Source organism: Vulpes vulpes, chromosome 7, assembly GCF_048418805.1.
Source record: "Vulpes vulpes isolate BD-2025 chromosome 7, VulVul3, whole genome shotgun sequence".
NCBI classification, from domain to species: Eukaryota; Metazoa; Chordata; class Mammalia; order Carnivora; family Canidae; genus Vulpes; species Vulpes vulpes.
In genome coordinates, this window is record NC_132786.1 from 24622739 (window position 1) to 24646614 (window position 23876).

At 55.4% G+C, this 23876-nt stretch overlaps 1 protein-coding gene and 1 pseudogene across 16 annotated transcripts in view; both read right to left on the reverse strand.

Annotated features, from left to right (window-relative positions):
• The window catches only part of PTPRN2 (protein tyrosine phosphatase receptor type N2), a 724029-nt gene that overhangs the window by 227639 nt on the left and 472514 nt on the right, over positions 1-23876 (reverse strand). For all 16 annotated transcript variants that reach the window (XM_072763267.1, XM_072763274.1, XM_072763268.1 and 13 more), the window contains one exon: positions 17267-17331. In XM_072763267.1, coding sequence (XP_072619368.1) covers positions 17267-17331 — 65 coding nt within the window. The remainder of the gene's footprint in view (positions 1-17266; positions 17332-23876) is intronic.
• Positions 11779-16729, reverse strand: LOC140599651 (ER membrane protein complex subunit 2 pseudogene; annotated as a pseudogene).

The window sequence follows — 23876 nt, forward strand, 5'->3', positions numbered from 1 at the left end:
CCCCTCTTGGCCATGGCCTCGGATGCACTGCATGGGGTGGACGCTGAGGGAGGAATCGGCGCTGGAAACAATTCTCAGCACCAAGGACGCAGAATTCACTAGTGGCAGTCCCAGGACAGTTGCTTCATGTGTGTGTCTAAAACCTAACACTTTTCTGCTGTGGCGAATTACCCTTTTCCTTAAAATGATAGAACATTAGCTCCACTGCAGATAATCCCAGTTATTTAACTTAAATAAATATTTACTTAAATTCCCCTTCACGAGACTACACCTTCCACTCCCCACACAACCACGAGACCTTGGTCCTTCCATCCCTCATCCTTCTGCTCCTCCCTATACAGGGTCCCTCTCCCCACAGTCCTACACAGCCAGTGCAGGCCACAGGTGGCCGGTGCACAGAGAGCCTGCAAGCACATGGACACCTGGGCGTGTGCACCCTCGTGAGTGAGTTCTCCGGCAGGAAAGAGGAAGCCTGGCTGTTGCAGGGAGCCCGCCAGCACCTCAGGCCCGGCTCCCTAGGGACGTGTCCCGGCCCTCGCCCTTGCACAGCTGTGGACGGTGTGAGCGCTGCCTGACCTCCATCCCCATAGCTGCTGTTCTCATTTGTGTGGAAGCAGGAGACACATGAAACGACAGGCAGATACGGGAGGTTGTGGCGGGTGAGGCAGCGGGCCTGGTCCTGTGGGTGGTCTGTGCTCTGGTCCCACGTACACTGGCCATTGAGTCAAGAGTTGGAACAAAGTGTGGGGGAGGCCAACTGCTGTCCACGGACCTGGCCATGCATCCTCTGCACCGGGCATCCTGCTCTTAGGTCCGGGCCCCTGGACTCGGGTGGGACTCTGGGGCCTGCGGACGGTGCACGGGGCCCGGCTGGTGTCCACACGGCAGGCCGGCCCACGGCTTTCCTCTCTTTCTCCCCCTATCCCCACATATACACATCTGGTCTGATATCTCTCAGGATGACACAGCACGATGCCCTGAGACAAGGGTGCAGCACACGTCTCACCTGCCACCTGTGGGGACGACCAGGGTCACATAGGGAAGGTCAACACGAGGGGAGGTTGGGGCAGCCTGCATGGGGGCTCCAGGACACAGGCAGCTCGTTCTAGGGTGGAGGAGCATCTTGGGGGGAAAGTCGGGGACAGACATCAGCACCCCATACCTGAGGGGTAGCATCTACACAGGCATGTGTGGAGCTGACTCCAGGGACCCCTGAGGACGACAGTGGTGGGCAGGGACACACACCAAACCTGACATCTAGGAGGAATGTTTTCTCCCAAAAAAGACTCATTAGTTCCCTGTCCATATGGGAAGGGATGTCGGCAAATCACAGGTGGAGCCCAGGAGACCTGAGCGTGCCCTCCGCCCCCTCTTCATGCCGCATCCCTACACGTGTCTAGGAATGAAGTATCTGTGGACCCCACATCAAGCCTCAGGTCCTGACGATGCAGGAAGAGGGCGGGAGGGAACAGGGTGCAGCTCTTGTAGGACTCAGACCTCCGTGTTAGGGACACGGTGAGGCACTGAGCAACACACACGGAAGGAAAGGGTTTCTGGTCTTCCTGACTTTCCTGCCCCAGTACAGAAGGAGCCGTGGGAGGAAACTTCTATCCAGAGAATGCTGTCCATGTGTTTCTCCAAAATAACCAGACCGTCCCCTAAATCAGCTCCCCCGAAAGGGTGGGGATACAAGTGAATGGGAAACAGAGGTCAGGGTTGTAATTGAAAACAACATTAACATATATGTTGAAAACAACATTAATATATGAATTCCCCGCTCTAACAGATCGCATTGATCTAAAGAAAATCCCGTGTACGTAAGTAGGACACGTTGATACACAGTGAAGCCACACGGTTATCGTGTCCCTGCTGCGTTTAAGGGCATATTTGGTCCTTTGCTAAGGATGAGCCGGCACATCATTTTCCTGCTCTCTAGGAACTTCCATGAGGGCTGCAAATGGTTCTGCTCTGCTTGGGGCCTGCAGCCTCAGGACCACCCGGGTGCTAGGGCCTTGGTCGTGGCCTGGAGCACTCAGACCTGTTGAGGACAGGGTGACCCTGGCGGGGCCAGGATCGGGATGCCTTCATGGGCCGACCTGCCCCGTGTTTGCCAACACATGGCCATTTTATTCAGATTTTCCACATGCTTGTTGACGTGTGGGGAAAAGTGTCGTCTTCAAAAAAGTATCAGGGACACACACACATACACAACATCCTGCAGCTACTATCTTTTCTTTTTAAAATCATACATATTTCATTAAGCTTCATGCAGAGTGTCTTCTGATTTATGGTAATTGTCAACAAAAGCAAAAACACAGATGATTTTAACCCTGCAGTAGCCAGAAGTTAACTGGCATGAAATCATATTGTGTTTTTCTTAAAAAACAAAGGGAGGGACCAGAATACTGCATCCTGTTCAATGCCTAGGACCCTGAGTTCTGCGAGGTGCTCATGTCCGATGCGGGTGCTGGCCGTGGTCAGCTGCAGTTACACCTGACCCCGTGGACGCCCCACCCCGTGATCCCCACGTGCTCATGGCCTGGAGGACTCCAGTGAGACTCATTTCCATATCAAACCCAATTTAGATAAAACATCTTGGTTTAAAAAAAAAAAAAAGCCAGCGCATCAATAGCCCCTTGATTAGATTTTCATCTCCTGAGCAGACAAATATGAATATTTATTACCATGAATGCAGACTTTCCTCTTTCCATGGCTCTGATCTTGAATATTATCCACCGCTAATTTTTATGAAAATTTGGGCAACATAATGTTTTCACATAAACTGACAGTTCTTGAGATAATCCCGTTATTGTCTGGTTGAAAATGACAGCTTCCGCTTATTCATGTGTTAACGAGGGATTAAATATTGTTTTTCATCCCCATAATCTAAGATGGACTGGAAATTAAAAATTGAACATTGTATATTAGCAGGGCTTTGAGGACCAGAATTTGTTTGCATTCACTTAGAGAAGATCTGTAAATTAGCTGTTTCACAATCAGTCCCTTTTATGTCGCTGCCGAAGGCAGCATCATAAAACATCACTGACATTTCTAAAATAAATTCATTTCTCTACCTGCTGTATGCCAAAATGAAAAGGCTTCCATCAGTAAATAAGCCACAAAGAAACAGGCAACCCTTTGCCAAGGAAATAAAATCACAACACGATTTATATTGTTTTAATGTCAAGAATGTTTTGGGCCCCCATACCCCCCCACCCCCCCACCGCAAGCTAGCGGGGCGTGTCTACATCTCGCGCTGGAGGAAGGAGGCCAAGTATGGCCAAGCCACCCCGCTGCTTAGGTCAGCTGGCTCTTCCCACCTCAACACCACCACTGCTGAGACTTAATTTATTTGGGCCATGTGGTAATTTTTACTTAATAGCTACGGCTGGATGTTAGATCAAACTGCAGATTTGATGGGTTTGTGCACAAAACTATCCCATCGTGTTTCTAAAAATGCACACTCTTATTTATTTTTTATCTCCCTCATTGGCTTGGTACAATGTTTTCCTTTTCTGACAGTCATTCAACACTAGAAACACAGCATGGGTATGTTTCTTCGAAGTCAGCTTATTGAAATGCTATCTTTTGGAGCGAATACGCACAAGGCACCCTAAGTTTAATCAGACACTCACGAAGCAGATCTGACTATGGGTTGGTGTTCCAGGCCCAGCTGCCCCCCACTCCCCAACCATACGTTGGACCTCAGAATGTGGCCGCTTTGGAGCTGGGGACTTAGAGAGATGACTAGGTTAGAATGAGCTCCCTCATTCTGTGTGGGGCACAGATCCCTCATGAGAGAAGATCAGGACACAGACACATTCAGATGGGGACCAGTGAGGACATGGTCACCCACACAGCAAAGGGGAGCTGCCTCAGAGCAAACCAACCCTGCCCATGCCCAGCTCTCAGGCTCCAGGCCTCCGGGCCGTGAGACAACGAGGGCCAGGTGTTGCAGGCACCCCACATGCGGTGTTGAGGCTGCTGCGGGAAACTAATAGGGTGGGAGGGGAACAACTCCTCAGGCTGGTGTCCAGTATCTGTGGTACGTCCTGCCCAGGACAGGGCACGGTGCTGGCATATGACAGGAAAGATGTTTCTATTTCAGTGTGGCATTAAGTCCAAGTGCTTGTCAAAGGAATGAAGTTTCTTCTCAAGAATTATCTTTTTGGGGATGCCCAGGTAGATCAGCGGCTGAGTGTCTGCTCAGGGCATGATCCCGGGTCCTGGGATCGAGTCCCACATAGGGCTCCCTGCAGGGAGCCTGCTTCTCCCTCTGTCTGTGTCTCTCATGAATAAATAAATAATATCTTTAAAAAAAAGAATATCCTTTTGCTTTATGTTCTCATGAAGAAAAACAGCTGTAATTCCATAAAAAGCCTTGTGAACTCAGAGGCCTAATTACCTGCTAACTCGGTGCTTCATTGCACAGGAAGAAAAGGCAAAGTTATGCCCATGCAAACTGAGGAGGAGTGGCTGGGGGCCGGGGGCTTGGGCCCCCCTTGTCCCCTGCCTGCTGGGTAGCTTGGTGCTGTGGCCCCAACAAATTGGAGGAACCCTTGACACAGGATGATAAAGCACGTTGTGTAAACGGGGAGGGCAGCCCTCAGGCTGGGGCCCATATCCAGCGTCCAGGAAGCTGAGATGTCCTGTGGGAGCAGCAGGACGCACCCCTCCCTTCTTCATCCCTGGTTACTGGCCCGCAGTTAGTGCACGGCAGGCCCAGACTGCATAGGGTGCCCGGGAAGAGGAATGTCCAGTTGGCACATGGACACACCTGCACAATACCAGATCAGCCCAAGGCTGCACTGCCAGCGCTCCTCCATCAGTTGCCCCACTTCCTAGTAGGGGCAGCTTGCTCAGAATCTGGGAAATTAGGGTGTTGCACTTGTAGCTCATGGACTTTGCAGGTGAAAATTTTATGTAAGCATTTACCCTACCTTCCAGCTAAAAATTATTTCATATAAAAAAAGAGAAATTTCCTGTCATAGAGTACAGCAGGTGCTCATATGCCCGAGGGGTAAACTAAGGAGATTATGACTTTTAAGAATCTTGACAAGAAAAGATAACAATAGGACAGTACAAGAATTCGCTAATTTAATAAAAATAACATTAGATTTACTGCTCATGTTTACCTGAAAACATGGAATTATCAGAGGGCTCTGGGTATCTTTTCCTCCTTAAAGTTCCACAGGACAAGTGTCATCCATGAGGACCATCCATCCCCATGCGGGCCCTGGATCCCCCAGTTGTGTCAGCACCAGCAGACAGGAGTGGGTCTGGGGTGCGTGTGGTCTGGGGGTCAAACTGGATTAACAGGGAAATGTATTTAGCCAGAGAGGCGAGGTCTGTTCATACAACCAGAAGAGCAAAGTACTGTAGCCCCAAAAGGAGAAAAATTCAGTTGTAGGTCAGCCACGGATCAGTGCTGGGGCTTGGAGTCCAGAGGGTGGGGGACATCTGTGACTTCAGGGTGGTTTGGATCTAATATGTGTCCCCCCAACAAAGGTATGTACAACTCATAACTCTCAGTACCTGTGAGTGAGGCCTTACATAGAAACTAGTCTTTGGAAATGCATTTGAGTTAAGATGAGGTCCTTCTGGGGTAGGACGGGCACAGCCTGCAGTGATAGGCGTCCTTGTAGGGCAGACACACAGGGGGAGGGCTGGAGGGCTGGGTCTGTGAGCCAAGGGCCCCCCCAAGGCCAGCTAGCAGCACCAGGGGCAGCAGAGGCAGAGGCACTGGGGGCAGGGGCGGCAGGGGCAGGGGTGGTGGGGGCAGTGGGGGAAGGAAGGACCCTCCCCAGAGCCCTAGGGAGCCAGCCCAGCCCACACCTGGATGGTGGGCTCTGGCCTCCACAGCGGGCAGAGGTCAATTCGTCCATTAAGCCTCCAGTTTAGGGCCCTCAGTCACAGTGGTCCCAGGATACTGACCCTCAGGTCAGTGGGGTCATGATCTGGCAAGAGCCCGGTGGGTGGCAGGACCTACCTGCCAGCTGTAGGTCCCATGCAGGACGGGAGCAGGTGAAAAGTCCCATCCTGCAGGCCAGCTGTGGGGGTGCCACATCAGGGGTGCCCAGGTGCCAGAGCTTGTTAACGAGGTTCCATCTTGGGGCACAGAGACAGAGCGGGACTGCCTGGCCCTGTGTGGATTTTGGGCCTGGAGTGGAACTGCGGACGCTGGTGTGGACGGTGCACCAGGACCCGGGGGAATGAGAGGAGAGGAGGCGTGCACCCTGCCCCCTGGATGCTGAGCACGACCCCACACGCGGGGACCCGTCATCCAGCCCTGGCCACCTCGCCCCCTTCATCACCGGTCAGATGCGTGTTCCTGCACTTACTGGTGGTGAACAGTTGTCAGCGTGGCTGGGGGGAGGCGCCCGGAGACGTGGGCCATGCTCCGAGGGACCTCATCCTGGCCACGGGGACATGTGCTCACCTACCGATAAGCGGAGAACTGCGAGTCGTGTCCGCCTCGGCCATCCTCGACAGCCATCGCCTCGACTGCACGTATGTTTCGATAGAAGTGTTTGAAATTTCACATTTGATTATATTTTGTGTTATATTGATTACTAATTATTTCGTGTGGATGAAACGAACCTTTTTATAAAAAACAAAAAAACCCAAATCACCCGTGGATTAAGCATAGAGGAGGTATTCGAATCAGTTGTCATGGAGATGAAGCCCAGCTTAGCAGGAGAGAAGCTGTGGTGCAGCAGAGCGTCCTGTGCGATTCTGTGACAAGGGCCAGAGCGCACACAACAGGAGGGAGGAATCCTTCCAGGAGTCCTGTGTTTTCCGCGGAGGTTTCAAAGCCCTGAGAAGGGCAGCCTGGACGATGCACGGATGATGGAGCAGAAAGGCGCCAGGCGAGCTGACCAGGGCATCTACCCTGCAGCTGGGGTTCACGACTCAATCCCCCAAGGCATGGTAGCGGAGTTTCTGCTGTGTGCCAGGCCTCGTGCGGCCTGCTGGGGACACCGTTTTTACTCTCGAGTGCACAGTTACACGGCGCAGACATGAGATCACACAGCCACACTGTGCTCTGACAGCCCCCACGGGGAGGGGTAGCAGGAGGGGACGGGCGCCCTGCGCTCCGAGGCGCCAAGGGACCCTGTGTCCTTTCAGTGGGGGACGGACGGCGCGTGCCAGACCCTTCCTGACAGGAAAGCAGCTTCTTAAAGCCCAAGCCCTCGGGTGGAGTGGGGAGGGGGATTAGCAGCTTGTCAGGGACGACCTGTGTCCCTCCAGAGGGTGTGTCAGAGTCCCAACTCCCAGGGCACGGGGCGGGGCCCGCGTTGGACACAGGGTGGGTACAGACATCCTAACCCCATACGAGAGGCATCCCTGTGAACGGGGATGTGAACTGGACGTGAATAGCAGCGTGCAGGCCGAGGAGGCCATCCACGGGACGCGGACAAAGCACAAAGGGATGCCCCCCAGGGCCCCGGGTCAGGCCCCAGGGCCGTGGGAGCCACTGGTGCGTGGTGCTCTGTGGCAGCCGCCCCAGTATGCACGCACATGGCTCCTCTTCCGTTCCCACCTAAACCCCTGAGGGGCAGGATCTCAGGTGGACGCGGGTCTGTCTGCAGGGCCAGACGCCAGCGTGAAGCTGTCCGCCGTGGGGCTGGAGCCACCAGGTCCCTTCCACCAGAGGGCGAACCTGGGGCCTCTTGGGTCTCAGAGCCTGTGTGGCGCAGCCCAGGGGGCAGGACGCAGGCGTGCGAGTGGGGCCGCCGGGCTCACCACCTCTGTCCCTTGGCCTCTCCCTGCCTTGCGTAGGAGCTGCATCCAGCTGGCGGCTGTGGGGCTGCCCTGAGGGGCCGGACGAGGCTCCGGTTGGTGGCCGTTCCCTCCCATCGTCTTCATTCTCCTCCAAGAATCTTACCTGTTGAGCCTTAGAAACGGTGTCTGAACTATTTCCTCCTGTGGACTCCCGGGAGTTTCTGCAGAGCTTAGTTTTTAAATGAAAAGTAACGTCTGAGGACACACTAACCGGCTCTGTCGATGCAGCTGCAGGGAAACTCTACGCTTTATTCAGACGGACCCTCCTTTCTTGCGGGGACCCCGTCAAATCAACAGCTCGGAGGAGCCCCGGGCCGGCCCGCTTCCACTGCAGCCGGTGCGAGCCGAGGCCAAGCGCGGACTCGGGCTGGCCGAGGTGTGGGGCCGCCGCAGCCAGATGCCACCTACTTCACTTCAGGTGACTATTTACTCTGATATTCAATAAAATTTGAATGTGTCACTATAGCAACTGCCACATCACAGGGCGGCTCTCCTGCCTTTAAATCAGGGAAAGTATTGAAACGACATCCGTGGTCCACGTGACATGGTATTTACACGCATTTCAGAAGGAAAAGACATTCTTTCATGAGAAACTCGTATTTGTCAACATGTCAGGTGCCGCTGATTATATTGAACACACATCTGTGTGGTTTTCCTCAGTTCTAAGAAAGATGAGGATGGGACGAGGAGCAGCAGTGAGGACAGGGTATGGGGGCAGCTGTGAAAGCCCCTGTGGCCCGTCCATGGAGTCGCAGGACACCTCATCCCGTGGGCTGGCAGAGAGGACCCCCGGGAGCTGTGGCACATGCAGAGGAGGAGGAGGATCACGGACTCTTGAAAACACGTGAGCAGCATTGCAGAGTGAACTCCTAGCATCTCCCCGAGAGGCCCTGTCCACCCCGATGCCCCATTTTCTCGTACTCATTCCGCCCATCCTAAAATGCTACCATCTGTCCCTTCACAGGCCAGAGCCCGCAGCTCCTGCTCTTCCGACAGCAGCACCCCCAGAACCCACCGCCTCCATGTCAGGCTCCCGCTGCCTGGGTAGGTGCTTGCGGTCCACCCTGCTGGCCCCCGGCATGCACCCACACCCATGGCTCTGGCCCCTGGACTTCAAGCACGTGCCTCCATCCAAGCACCAGGGATACTTTAAATTACTCGTGGGGCCCCCCCCTGTGCGGGATGCCGAGCAGACAAAGACATTGACAAACACGTGGTGACTTGGGTCACTATCAGTGTTCTCTGTGACAATCCACGAGGCTGACAGGTGAGGAGGGGCTGGCTCAGCCCTATGGAGCCGCTGGGGCATTCACGTATCTCTAAGCACAAACATGTTCTCATTTACTTTAGTCGCAGGTCTGTTCTTAATCAAATTTTTAAGAAGTGGCATCAAAGATAAAATGACACACACGCAAAAAAAACTCTACGCACATGCTGAGCCACCATCTACCTTCTGGTTTTGCTACCAGCCCGCAGTGACGGGGGCGCTGGTGTGGGGAGACACAAGGGCCAGGGCACATGTGGCATCTTGGCGCCGTCCTTCTTTCTCCCTGTGAACCCATAACAACTCAAACAGTCAAACGTCAGCCCGAAGAGCCTTCTAGAAAGGGGGAGGACTTGCCTGGAGTCCCAGCAGCTCTGCTTGACGCTGAGCCCCGCACATGCGCACACCCACAGCCGCTATGGTTAGGGGTTCGAGTCCTCAGAACGAGTAAGGGAATCATCACAGTCCGTTTGCCTGTTCCCATGTAATTAGTTACCTTCCTACGGTCTCATATTTGTTCAATTTTAATTTTTTGCAAAGCTCCCATGAGATCAACTCTCATGATGGCAACCGCCCCACCCCGTGGAGGCACCCACTGTGTGGACGGCACAGACCTTCTACGGGGTGAGAGTAGGAGTCTTAGCACATTTGCCATTTACTACAGAAGCCAAACAGCGGCCCTTGAGCAACTCCATCAGTGCTCCTGATGGCGCTCTAGGATGCATCACAGCGCCACCACGACCCGCACCTCCTCACTCCCCACAGGGCCAAAGGTGGTGTGCTCATGGGGTTCCCAGCCACTGGCTGGCAAGGTCATGGCCAACATGCCAAGAGCTGGGTCAACCATCCTGCAAGTCAGTACCAGGCTTGATGAAGGCAGGTGCCTGTGCCATCAACGATGCAGAGGGTGACAGTTTCCCCTCAACCTGACGTCCCATGGAGATTTCCCCCACCTATTCTTGGGGGAAGCTGACCTGGTGCTCTCTTCACCCTTTGGGCAAAGGTCCCTCCACGTCAAGTTACCTCCTGAGTCCAATCAGAGCCCCTGAGCAGGGCCTCTGGGGGGTGGCCTGGACCAGGGGTTCGTGCCCACGTGCCTCCCATAGGACTTGGAGCAACTGGATGGCAATGGTGCAGGAGGGTTGTTGCACCATGCTGCATAGCACCGACTGTCATGTGGTGAGCGCACACTCACTCCAGCAGTGGGAGCACAACTATAGACTCACAGACTTCTAGGGAACTTTTAGAATCAACCTAGTCTTGGCCACAGAATCCTTCCTTGAACAAAATCGTGTCTGAGAAGCGACAGGAACAGGGGACACACACACAGTGGGGGCGGCTGTCGGGTTGGGGTCCCTACCTCCCCACCTCACTCATCAAGGTGCTCACACCCCAGGTCTCTTTAAGATGTATATGGAAACTTCACGCCTAGGGGTACCGGGTGGCTCAGTTAAGCGTCCAACTCTTGATTTCGACCTAGGTTGTGATCTCAGGGTCATGAGATTGAGCCCTGTGTCCGGCTTAATGCTGGGCACAGAGCCTGCTCGAGATTCTGTCTCCCTGCCCCTCCCTTCTCCCACATCCACTCCGTTTATTTAAAATAAAATAAAATAATTAAAAAAACCACACCTAACATCACAGTGCAGTGGGGATGGGGTTCAGGGCATGCTGCCCCAAAATACAGTGCCTGACATGTAAGTATTTGAAGCTGAAGGAGTTGGAGACGGTGCCAGAGCAGGACAGCTGTGATCACCCTTCACCCTGAAGCAGGTCCCAAGACCCTCACGACACAGGTGCCCTCACTGCCCCACAGGAAGGGAGAGCCCATATCTCCTGGACCGAGGGACCCTGAGCAGCACCCCAGCCGACAGGCCTCCCTCGTCTCTCCACGTCCTGCCCTCACCACACACTCCTGAACCTTCCGTGGGCCCCACACCTGTCTACTTTGCATCAAATCCAGCATCACAGACTCAGTTCTCGCCATTCCTTTGGGTTCTTTCCTACGTTCCCAAGTCACCTGAAAGTTGTCCTGAACATACTTGGGTGTTTTCTTCTGCTTACCTGTCTGTTGGTTACACCGTCATACCCAGCCAGGGCCCCTGGGAGGTTGAGGAAAACTTCCCCCCACCCCATACAAGACGGAAAGACTTCCTTTTTTAGAATCTGAGCAGATAGCCATCCCTGTTTGGCCTAAATCTGCTGGGTGATGGGGTGCTTGTACCCCCCAGGGCAGTCAGGGCAGCCCCTTCTGTGGCTGACCCGCGGCACTTGGCGTGAACCAGGACCGTAGCGCGGTGACGTGTGCTGCCTGGGAGCGATGCAGAGCCTCTTTGAGGGTCCGTCCTCTGCCTCTGAGATGTTGGGCAGGTTAATCTGGTAGCTGGATATCATCATACGACCAAGATCCAGAAAATGGCTCTTTATTTCAGATGCATTCATGAGCTGCCCTCCTGGTGACAACCTCCTATGTTATTTTTCTCCTAAATACTTCAGCTTTTCTTGTAACATGGTAGGTTTCCTTTGGAAGAAATATGACTTTGTAAAATTTTTTTTTTAATAAATCACAAGATTTATTTATGGGATTTCTACATCACATTGTGGTTTAAAAGAAGTTCTATATGTGTGATATGAAGACAATGATGTACAATCAATATGAATCTTGTCAAATCTCTCTTCCACGGACTTTCTCCATCTTCCTGCTTAGCAATAAAAGGCATTTTTAGGTTTATATAAACTTTCTTTACAATTGCCCTCTTAACAAAAATTAGTATATAAATAGCACTAGGCATTTAGTAAATAAATCACAGGCCAATAAGTTCAACTGTGCAGTTGTGAAATGTAATGTGAAAGAGTCTGAAACCTTAAGACTGGGTGATCTGCAGCGTTTCCAACATGTCTTCAACTGCCTTAAGAGAGTATTTAGCTTCCTTCTTACTTCGACCTGCAAACTGAAAAGCTCTGTTTATTTGACTAGCTGCCCAACTAGCATATTTCATGTTGCCCTTTTTTGTTTTTGCACTTGCCTTTGGATTAGAAGCAATATGACTTGCCGACACATAAAGCCCAAACAAAGCTCTCATATTTCTGTTGTTCAGTTTCAGTGCCTGTGCAAAATACTTTCTTGAAAGTTCGAGGTTTTCAAGTCCACCCTGGGTATATTTAACTTCAGCATACTGCTGACAGTAGAAGTGGTTGTGTGGATTAGTCATCATTAGCTCCTCCAAACAAAAGGCTGCTTTAGCATAGTCGTGTTCATTGATATAAAGTTCTGCAAGTTCATGCCAGGCTTCTTGGTCCCCAACAAATTGTTCCAGATACTCATTCAGTTCCCGAATGGCCTCCACATTTTTCCCCTGGGCTTTTCGAATGGCAATCTTACGCTTTCTTGCAGTAGTGTTAGTTGGATCTTCTTGTAAAATTCGATCATATTGTTGTATAGCATCATCATATCTTTCCATGGCTTCAAATCTCATGCCTGTTAGTCTCTTGACTCTGTGGCTGCCAGGAAACTGTCTTCTCAACTCCTGAAGACAAAACAATGTCAAGTCATCTCGACCATAGTCTAGGGCTGCAATCATCACTTGTTCATATATGATCCAAATATCATCTCCAAGCTTAGAAGCATATTCATTAATTAATTCCTCTCCAACTTCCACAATTTGCTCACTGTTTCGTGAGTTTTCTCTCTCCATTTTCTCATTTTCTCTCTCATTTCTTCCCAAGTGACATCGTAAAGCTCTGAGACCTTCGCCATCTTCTCAGAACCTCCGACTTTGTAAATTTGAAGAAAATGCAAACACTTTCAAGATGTCAGAGATTAGATCTTGAAATACATCAAAATAGCCCCAGTCTATCAGGGTAGTGTGCGTGCATCTGTCCATTTCCGTTACATTTTGTTTTGAGATATTGCCATTTGGCTTAAAGGGCTCTTGTTCTGCTGTGATCGCATGTGTGAGTTGTGCACTTCAGAGTCAGGAAGCTGTGGAGATGCTCACGTTTGATAACACTCAAAAACCCAGAATCACCAAAATCAGGTTTAATGTTGCACGAGGTGGTTAACATCCAAGAAACACACATTGTTTGCTTTTTTAAAAAAATGTTTCCACTTGCCCCATTTGTTCCCATTTTCAGTTTCCAAAACTGGCTCCTGATCTCTGAGCACCTGTGTCTCTGTCAAGAGCGGCTTCTGAACACGGGTTGGTTTGACAGAAGCCCAGGGGGATGCAGGGGTCCTGGGCTGGAGACCCCACCCAGAGCTTTCTGGGTCAAGGTAGGGGAAAGCGTTTGGAGAAGTGGTCTCCAAAGCTCTGGCACACAGGAGGCCCTGGGGCTGCAGGGAGGACAAACGGCGCTCTCGGGGGTGGGGGGCCCTCACAGCCAGGTTCCAGTGCGTGGGCGTGGGTGTTTACGCCCCCGAAGATGGTGGGTCAGGCTTTGGCCACTCAGGGACCAGAGAAGGCAGCAGACCAGGTGGGTGGAAAGGAAGGAGGCAGCGCCATGGTGGTGGGCTCACTGGCCCTCCTCACCCCCACCCGCCAAATCTCCAGCAGCCCCCGACCTGGGCAAACCCCCTCTGCCCCCTAGTGAGAAGAGCGGACATCCAGCATGAGTGGAGGGCAATTTCTGCAAGTTTGAACAGTCATCGTCACAAACAGTCCAAGTGCAAGTCCAGTTCCTGGAGTTGGGCTCAATCCAGTGCGTGGACAGTGCTAGTGACCAACGGTGATGCCGTGTCTGTCACCCAGTGGGGCCTGGGGCAGAGATGGCTGGTACCTTGTTTCACCCTCTAAGGACAAAAGTGTGGGGCTAAGAGACATAGTGATTGTGTCAGTCTGCAGAGCTACATTTGGGGCCAGCATCCAATGAAGGAGAATAAAGCCAAGGCCGGGGCCCAGTGATCCCTCAGGGGGCAGTTCAGGGAAGACCGAGACAACTGTGCCTGGGACCCATCAGAGACCAGGGGTCAGAGCGGGGCCCTCAGCATGCTCACGGTTCCAAAAAGCAGGCTGAACGGCTAAGAGGACAGGAAGCTCAGTCTAAGAAGGGACGGTGGCTCTGGTGACCCCAAGTCAGAGGCCCAAAGATTCTGAGGGCAGAATTTTCCACTCCTGGTGGAGACGAGGTGGTGACGGGGGCACCAGGGCAAGCACGCAAGGTGCCGCATGTGGGAAACGTGCACCAGCGATGTTGGGCTTTGCTGTGCAGGGATGTGGGGTCAGAGCTACCAGAGGGGCCTGGGGGCGGGGGGTGGTTCACATAGTGGTGGGGGAAACACCCCCGCAAATCTGCACACCGATGGTAATGAGCCAGGAGCCCCGTGTTTGGCTGCAGAAAGCTGGTCTGCGGGAAGGCCGGAGCAGGTGCCTCTCACACATCACAGTGAGTGCTTGGAGTTTGGGCATGTGAGCGTCCTTGGAAAGGACAGCCCGGCAGTGACCCTCCAGGGTCTGTGGCAGCAAGTTTGGTGAATCAGCAAGGAAGGGGCAGGAAAGCCAGGAGCTCACCTGCTTCCCGGAGACGTTGGGGGGGGGCACACAGACGTGGGTGGGGGCCCGGGGATGTGGGCAGGGTCCTGGGGACGTGGGGGGTTATGGAGACGTGGGGGGAGCACAGAGATGTGGAGGGTGGGGTCCCGGGGATGTAGGGAGGGTCCTGGGGATGTGGGGGGCGATGCGCTGAGGTGTGGGGGGCGGGTCTCCAAGACATGGGCGGGGTCCCAGAGACATGGGGAGGGTCCCAGGGACGTGGGACATGGGCGCTGAAGAACACTGGCGCTGGCACTAATGCATGGACACTCCCGATGACATGCTGCCGTGCTCCACGTTTGCTGATGGGGTGAATGGACGGAGGAGGTCCTGACTCTGGTGGAGAGCTGTGCAAGTCATGGGAGGGGCCCCGGTAGGGATGGCCGGGTGTGGGGGCAGCGAGGAGGAAGCCCGAGGGACGGTCCAGACGAGGCCCGGTGTGAAGTCCGTCCAGGGAAGGGACAGAAGAGGCTGCTCACCCAAGACAGAACCCAGTGGATGTGATGGGAGACCCTCAGTGGACCCCAGCTCGGGGAGGGGTGAGCCCCACGGCTGGGAGGTGGGAGATGGAAGGTGGGAGGTGGTCCCTGCTCACTAGCCAGACCTGGTCCTGCACCGTGCCCAGCGCACAGGAGGCACTTGGCTCGTATCCTACGGATGAGTGGACTGTGCATTGGTTGGAGCGGCGTCGGCGCCTCTCTGTGGACACGGGGAAGCACCGGAACAAGGGCAACCTGCACACCCCAGAGTGAACAGGGGAATAAAGACCTGGCGCGAGCAGGCACTGGTCACCGCGGATCGCAGGGGTCTGGTGCCTTCACACAGGCCCAGGTGTGGGTGGGCTGGAGGCCTGGGCTTCCGTGTCCACACGAGGGAGGACATGCATAGCACCAGGGCGGTGGGGGCTCCACCTTGAGCCCAGAACCTGGGACGGTGGCCTTGTCTGGGAGTGGATATTGGGATGGTGCCCCTGGCTGGCCGCGGAAGCAGAGGGGCGGCGAGTAGGGGCGGTGAGTAGGCCTGCGCCTCAGCCACCCTTCCCAGTGACCCCAACCTCCTCTGACACCAAGGACATGGAGTCGGGTGGTGAGAACAGAGACGGGAGAGGATGGGCATGACTGTGTGGGGCCAAAGCAGTCCGTCCAGTACTGGGCAGGAGGACGAGGCCCCAGGTCCCTCAGACGGGCAGGTCGTGTAGGGCAGATAGGTGAGCGGCGGGGGTGGGGGGACAGGGGCTGTTCACGGAGCAGGGTTCGGCCAAGATGCAGGGGAGGGGCAAGGACACGCAGCCACAGTGCCCAGATCCTCCGGGTCTGGGCAGCTCCTCCTCAACAGGCCTCGCGAGGGCTCAGGTGTTCCTCCCACCAAAGCGTGGGGGTCACGGTGTCCAGCAGCCAGTGCAACGGGCTCCCGGGAAAGCTGTGCTCACCTGGAGGAGCCCGTGGGCTCAGCCCTCACATGGCCTCTCTCCTTCCCGATGCTGCAGGAGGCTGTGTTTCCCTCAGGAGAGGACCTCTGGGTGCCAGACCCCCCCCAGGCTGGGGTCTGGGGCACCGCCGGAGCCCCACCCACACCACTCACCCTGCCCAGGCACACTACGAACTCCTCTATCTCGTGCCCACAGTCCGTCCCATTGGCCGGTTCCTCCCTGCCGCGCCTCGGCCCCTCACCACATGCCAAGCCTGGAGCACAGGGGGATGAGATGTCCTGCCTGACACAGGCTCGCCTCCCGCCCAGGCGGGCAGGCTGGGAGAGAACCAGGCACGGGGTGGGTTGGTCCCACCACGCCTCTGTTAACGGGCTTCCACCAGACCCGCCTGACTCCTGCCTCACGTAACTGGCACACCAGTGCCCGGCACCAGGTGCCTCCCCGCAAGGCTCTTTGACCTGCCTGCTGCCTGCGAGCACACGAGCCCATCTGTGAAGAAGTGCGTCCTTACTTCAAGACCAGGACTCATGACCATGGAACAGATCTCCCTGGGGCTGTGGTTCACCGTGGCTTTGTAAGCGACGGGCCCTCACAAATGAGCTGCCCGGGACAGCTAATCACCTGTAATCACGAGTGCCCTGAAATCTAAAATTTCAAATGCAATGGCCCATGTTGGTTCGGGTCCACACCGCCTGACGCGTGGCTGGTGCTTCTCCTGTGGGCAATCACGTCTGCCGTTCCACCCACAATTCATTACACTGCCCCAAGACGGAGAGGGAGAGGGAGCGGGCAGCGGCCTGGGTTCCAGGGTTCCAGCGGCATTGCTACCAGCTCAGATGGCTGATGGAGTGTTTGGTCAAGCGACTCTTCCCAAAACCAACTCGGCCCCATGAGGGCACATCTGCCACGTCACAGACCAAGTCATATCCCAGAGGCAGCTACAGGCGCACAGTGCCCTCACCCCAACGTGTCTTTAAACAACGACTCCCTGCGAGGAGAACCGCCCTCAGCTGGATTGTGTCCACACCCCAGCGGTCACTAAACCTCTGAAGGAGGAAGCCTGCGTTCTCTGCATTTCAGCGTTTTCTGACCCAGGACGGCTCCTGCTCAGGGACGCGCGGGATTATGGCTTCAAATGCAACCAAAACTGGCATTGCACACACTGGTGCTGTGGATCAGGGTGTTCAAGCAACGGGAGGCCCCCCAGCAGCTGGCCGCCTGCCGACCACGCACGTCTGAGAGGACAGCGCCTCTGCTACTCACCAACCCGCTTCCGACGTGAAGAATTTTCAGTCCGGATGCCGCTTCCAGTTTCTCCTTGTTGTTAACTGTTAGGAAAAGCCAAGAGGTACAGGGTCAGCGTGCAGAGCTCATGGTTCTCAAGACGCCCTGCACGTCCTCTCCACTGAGAAACACGCCATGGAGTTGCTGCAGGGACAGCCTAATCACCCGCAGAGCCAGCCTGCAGCCAGTCCCCCGGGGTGGACGCCGGTCAGCCTCCCCACGAACCTGCACCCCCGGCACTGAACGCCATCACGGGAACCCACGGGACTGTGGCGAGGACTGTGCATTATTTTAGGATGATGTGCTGGTTACTTGGTGTGTTATCACTGGGAAGCGTGCCCCTGAGCCAGCGTCCCGAGCTCGCAGGGAAGGCTGCCTGGACTGTGTGCATGCACCCCGTGGCACCGGGGCAGCTCACTTCCCTAATCCGCAGCCTGACCAGGATCGTTCTGTGACAGTTTAGCTCCCACACAAGCTTTGTCTTCATGCGCTCCTGACTTAGAATGAGGCTGACTTGCAGTGGACGAATTACCCTCCAAATCAGCGCGAGAGAAAGTTGCTGCGGAAACCATTAGCAGATGGAAATGGAAATGCACTCATGCTCACGCCAACACCACAGACCCGGCCGCCCCCGCCTTGTCGAGAAGAAGTTGTGTCACCAAGCAGTTGACCTTGGCTTACGAATCTGTAGAAACTGTTTTTTAGGCAAAGCCCGTGTCATCTTGGAAACGAAAAGCAGGACAAATAGGATTTTACTGCAGACCCTCAGAACGAGGCGCGCCCTGCCACTGTGGTTAAGGCCGAACAGGAGTGAGACAACACCGATTACTTCCACCTGACTGTCCTCTGCCTACATTGATCTTGGTGACAGAATCATATCTCGCAGAATAAACGACCAAGATCCCGTCAGCCCGCCTGCCCCACCCAGGGGCCTCCCCTCGTCTCGCGTGGACAGTCTTTCCCTTTGAACAAACGAACGTTATTGTCACATGCAGGTGATCATCCGTGCGCCAAGAGAATGAGGCAAACACAGACCCTCACATGGGTGTGCGGGAGCACAAGGGGTGGGTGGAGAGAGAGGCAGCAGTCCCAGTGGAGGAGAACACCCCTTAAGAGAGTACAAAGCAATAGATTTTAATGTTCTTCTGTGAACAAAGGGAACATTTTACTGAATGGCAAGCTACTTTGGGGGGAATAATAGTGAACTCTTAAATAGGCTGAGGAACAGAAAATGCGTAAGAATGGAAAATCTGCTCCATTTATGGTCGCAGAGCAGTGACAGACATTAGGGGTCAGCCCAGAGCAGTCATCCAACTGCAGCATGTTGGGCAACCCGACCTGCGACAGCAAAGCTCCCAGAGGGGCCGGGTGGTCAGTCTCCCCCAGCTGCACAGGCCGAGGAGTACATCTGCCCCAGGGTATGACGGTGACCAGGGACGTGCCCTGCAGGCCCCTCCCCACCCACACGAACAGGATGTCCCATGCTAGCCATTCTCTGCCTCAGTTCCTGCCCAGGCACCTGTCTGCAGGATGAAGAGCGGACCCTCCCTACTGCGGACCAGCCCTCCCCTCGTGTCTCTGGTGGATGCACAGCTTTGCCAGTCTGTCAGGCCCGGGTGCTCCTTGGGCCCCAGGCCATCGGGCAGGCCCTTTCCCTGTGCCAGAAATGCAGTGCTGACCTCAGGTCACTGAAGGCAAGATCACCTTCCAAGCAGGCTGAGACGCCAGGTGCCGGGAGGCCTTCCCGAGGATGCCTGCCCATGTCTGTGTGCGTCTTCAAGCTGTGCTGGGTGGGGTTCCCACACGCCAGGAAACGTTGGGTGCCATGTCGTTACCATGTTCTCACTGCCTGGAAACAGTGATGCACATGTTCGAGTGGGCAGATAACAGGAAAACGTGGTGAACATGCAGGCACCTGGCCCCTTTGTTTTCAGTGTCACGTACATGTAAGTGTGTGGAATTTTATGCATCACAACTGGCTCTCAGAACCACTGAGAACATGGCAGTGAAGCCCCAGTGAACAGAGAAAACAGGCTCCATCACAGGGGGGAGAACTGTGTTCACATCCAGGCAAGGGCCTGATGCGTCACGATTCCCTGCCTCATGTCAGACCCATCACTGTGTCGTGGGCAGGTGTGGCCTGGGGAGCCGTTGCTGCCCACACTCTGGCCATTAGGGGTCACCGGGGAAGGGCTATGCGTTCCCATGCCTGCCAGCAGCCACCTTCCAACCAGCTCCAGAACATTCTGGAAGGGGCGTCGGCCACCTGATGGGCTCTCAGTGAAATGCGGTGTCACTGAAATGGACGGAAAAGCACAGGCAGCGTGCGGGTGGGGGGACAGTGAAATCTGACCTGGGGCTGTGCTCACATGTGTGTCTGGCATCTGCGAAGCTGCCCCAGGTGATGGCTCTGAGCCAGCCCCACGTTCATACAAAGCGATCGGGTGATTGGAAAGTATCACGCTACGGTCCTTTTGCTTGGCTTTGTCCTAAAGCAAAGGAAGGGTGCCCGAGACCCAGTGGAACCGGGGGGGTGGGGTGGGCTGTGACACTCCAGAGGCTGCTGGGCAAAGCTCCCGCTTTTCAGGCTCTGGGCAGCCTGCAGGTGCTCACACAGTGACTGTGGCGTACACAGGAGACCCGCTGGCCCAGAGCCTCTTGGAGCTGCCCCGACCTTGCCAAGTGGAGTTCACTTGGTTCAAACCAGTCGGCAAATGAGACAGACGACCTAGATTAGGTGAATCCGCTGCTTCCCGCGTGTTAAAGGTTCTCTAGAGGAGTGGGCTGCTTCACTCTCCTGAACTAATCAACCTGAAGGCCAAACCATCAAGTCCGTGATAAACACAGTGGTGAGACCACCACTGCCAGCCCCCAGGCATGAGCGCTGCCCAGCCTCAGCTCATCCTCAGACCCACTGGGATCTAGATGGCTCGGTCTCCATCTGAGATGGGGAAACTGAGGAAGCCCTGAGTGTGGCACTGCCCAGAACCACGGGCAGGTCAGACTCCAGCAGCGCAGGCTCACACTGGACACGCGGACCCCAAGCATCTCCCAGAGCCCAGGGGTGCTGCGTGTCTGGGTAGGGGACTGAGGGGTGGGTGTGGGCTGAGTACCCTTCCCAGGGGTCTGCCCCAGCTGGAGGGGCTCCTCCTTCTTCCAGGGACTGCAGCCCTGCTGGCTTAGGCCCCACCCTGGTGACTTCATCTGACCCTTACTGTCTCCATATCTCCAAAGGGATACCTGCAGGCTGACCCACCTGGACCCCATGGCCTGAGAGGACCTGTCATCAGGGCCACCCGACACCGCAGCAGCACAGGCCGGCCACCTGTGGAGCCAGGGTACTGAGGTGTGGGGAGCCTCCCGGCAGGGCCCTCCTCAAGACCCTGGACACCCCTGCGCCTGGCCATGGCACCCAGGAGCATCAGCCTCCCCACCCAGTGCCCCACTGGCACCACTTCCCTCCCCCTGCCCCTGAGGGGCTTGTGTCCTGGGATGTCCCCAACCTGCTGCCTCTGCTGGGCACCCGGCGCCAGCCTGACTGGTTCTGCGGTCCAGCATTGTCTCCAGCCTTAGAAGGACACTGAAGTCACCCAGAGCCGCTGCCCCAAACTGGGCGTGGATGGGACAGCCGCTCTTCATCCACCAGCATTTCCCTGGCCTCTGCCTTAAAGTCCAAGCAAAACCTGTTCAAGAAAGTTTCTCTCAGGGGCAGAGGCTGAGGCGACACCCATGGTTCTGGAGTGACCTACTGACCGCTCTTCATGGGCCATGGCTGGCCGTACCGCAGGGTGGGTCCCCAGGGAGAAGAGGGCAAAGGGCCTGCAGGCGAAGCCAGTGGTGGTCCGGAACCAGGGCTTCGCTGCCCACCCCCCCGGCTCTGGTTCCCCTCACGGGATGGCCCTGGGACGCTCACATCCGGTGTCAGGGTCAGTGTGAGACAGCAGTTCCACTATCGCGTTACAGAACCTGCCTGCTCATCGTTCTGAAACGCCAATAATCTCCGGCCTCCCGTCCTCAGCATGCCGATTGACACTGCTGTTGTTCACTGCCAAGGCCCAAGGCGAGCGAACATCCCTCCATGGGTGGCATGTCGGGTGACCGGGTTCAGGTGTGGCCAGTACAGCAGCAGCACGGTCTCTGGGACCCCTGGCCTGCTTTGAGAGCCGCCCTGGCCTCCTGCCCCATCCCGCCCACTGCAGGGTCCTCGCCTTGGGGTCCTGAGATGCTTCAACTTCAGGTCTTCACAAAAGTGTTGTTTGCTGGCCTCAGCAGACCTTTGAGTAAGAAAATCACGGGGTGGGGCTAGTAATTATATTTCCTAAAAATGTGCATCCCTCCCTATCACCAGCTGATCTTTAGGGTTAGCCAGCATGAGGTGTTGTGGGAGACAATCACTGTCTGTCCTCTAAACTTTGCCCCCAGCCGGCCACTTGGCACTCTGCATGTGTGGCCGGGCGGCGTGCCAGGGGCTGGGCGGGTGGTGAGTGGGCAAGCCTGGTGAGCTGACACTCTCGGAGGGCAGGATGGGCGCGCCCAAGGTCCATGGATGGGCCTCCAGACATGACCACACTGCTTCCAGTGTGGCCTAGCCGGGGTCAGCCCTGCGGGATCGGGGTTGCTCAGGGGCTTCCTTGAAAGAGTCTGGGAGAGTCATGAGTGCGCCCTGCGGGCTGCGTACTCACAAAGGACGGGACAGGGGGTGTACCCATCACTGCCAACCCTGGTCATGCCATTACGTCTATCCCATTATAATTCACTTTGCAACATCCAGCCCATCCTTCCATCCTCCAGGCTCTTCACTCAGGATGTAGGAGGAGGTCACCCACCCCTGCTGCAGGCAGGCCTCCTGGCCTCTCCTCCGTGTGAGCATGTGTTCGGGGGTGCGCACGCAGACTCTACCAGGACAGGCCCAGGTACTGTGTCCTGCACTGTGGACCCATCTTTCCGGTTTATACTAACCCTCAGATTCTCTATTTGGCTCCGGTAGGTCAAGAAGAGGTGAATCTACCCCCAAATACTCCTCTGTGCACATTTTTGCACGTTTTCCACAGGCTATTACGAGCAGCGGGGTGTCCTGCTGATGCCGTCCTGGCCCCAGGGCCCTCAAGGCCATCATGATGCTGTGCCCAGAATCTGAGGCCGTGTATACCACCTGTTGCTGATTCCAGAACGTGGCAGCCTCCAGGGTTCACTTGGTCATCGTCCAGAGCCAACAGCACCCTGTGGAGTCACCACCTTCCAGGGCCCTGTCCCCTGCGATTCCCAGGGGTGCCCTTGGGGTGGGTTTCCTACCAGGTCTGTGGGCCTCGGGGCGGCTGGGGGCTGTGCACCTGTATTCCAGTCTCTGTGCCCTCACGGTCTTGGGGTCAGTACCCGTCGACAACACTGGACTCACTCTGTCCTGTTGTTTGAAATCTCTCATTGGTGGAGATGATGGAGAAGTGGAGCCCCGCAGACCCTGCCTGTTTCCGGCACCTGCACAAGGCGCTCAAAGCATCCTGCACGTAGCCCTTCTCTGCCTCTTTTTAGCTCAGAAGGGCCTGAAGTGGGCAGACCCCGCAGTCTTCGGTGAGATCTGCACCCCCAGGCTCTCAACATCCTTCTCAATGCCGTCCGGGGGCATCTGCGGTCTCACGGGCTCCTTTTGGGTGCCCCCAGCCATGTGGATGTCCTTCCAGAATCCCCTCTGCAGGGTCGATGGTGACATGAATATCCTCTGCCTCACGCCCGTGCTGCATCCCTGGGCACCTGCCCTACAGCCCCAGTGCTCCCTCCATGAGGCTGTGTACCCAAGGGACCATGTTCTGGGAATGTTGCAGCGACATTGCCATTTTTGTCAGTCTTTGGCTAGAGCTTTTTGATGGGAGAAAGAAAAGCCTCGCTTCCAGCAGATGCTCTGTCAAATGTCAGCTCCGAGTTATTTGGAGGGCCTGGCACAGACCCTGGGTGGGAGGGCCCGGCTGGCCAGGGGGCCGGGGGGCAGAGACCCTGGGCGAAGCCACTTTCATAAAGCCCAGAACGATGCACAAAGCCCATTTTTATCTTCACGGGAGACAAAAAGGGTTTCCAAACAAAAAAAGAAGTCCTTTAAAATTAAATTCGCTAGATGAAGGATATGCAAATTACCCAGAGAAGCCGAAGCCTACAATGTTCTCAAAATGCTGCAATAGCCTATTTAATTAGTGTTTTAATTTATCAGAACAGTTCCTTGTGCTGGACAATGTATGCAGCACTCCATGTAATTAAGCGCGTAGCGGCGGTGTGGTGATTTCGTCTTTCTCTTTGGCCCCTGATAGGGTGTGCAGGTGTCTCCTGTGATCCGAATGGGGACAGGAGGACCGGAGGGCTGCGCTCCATGGGAAAGACGGGGCAGGGGTGGGAGCAGGATGGTGACCCCTTCAGGGAGCCCAGCAGCCCCTGAGGTGGAGTCCAGCTGCTGGCGGAGCTGAAGCCCCTGCTCCAAGGCGCACATCTGCCCCGGGACCTACTTCCGCTTTTGAAACCCTCATTCCCTCTGTCACACTTTTTTAGCCATAGAGGTGTCATCGAAGGAGCCAAAGCATCGGGGTAGTTCAGGGCCCCTCCACCT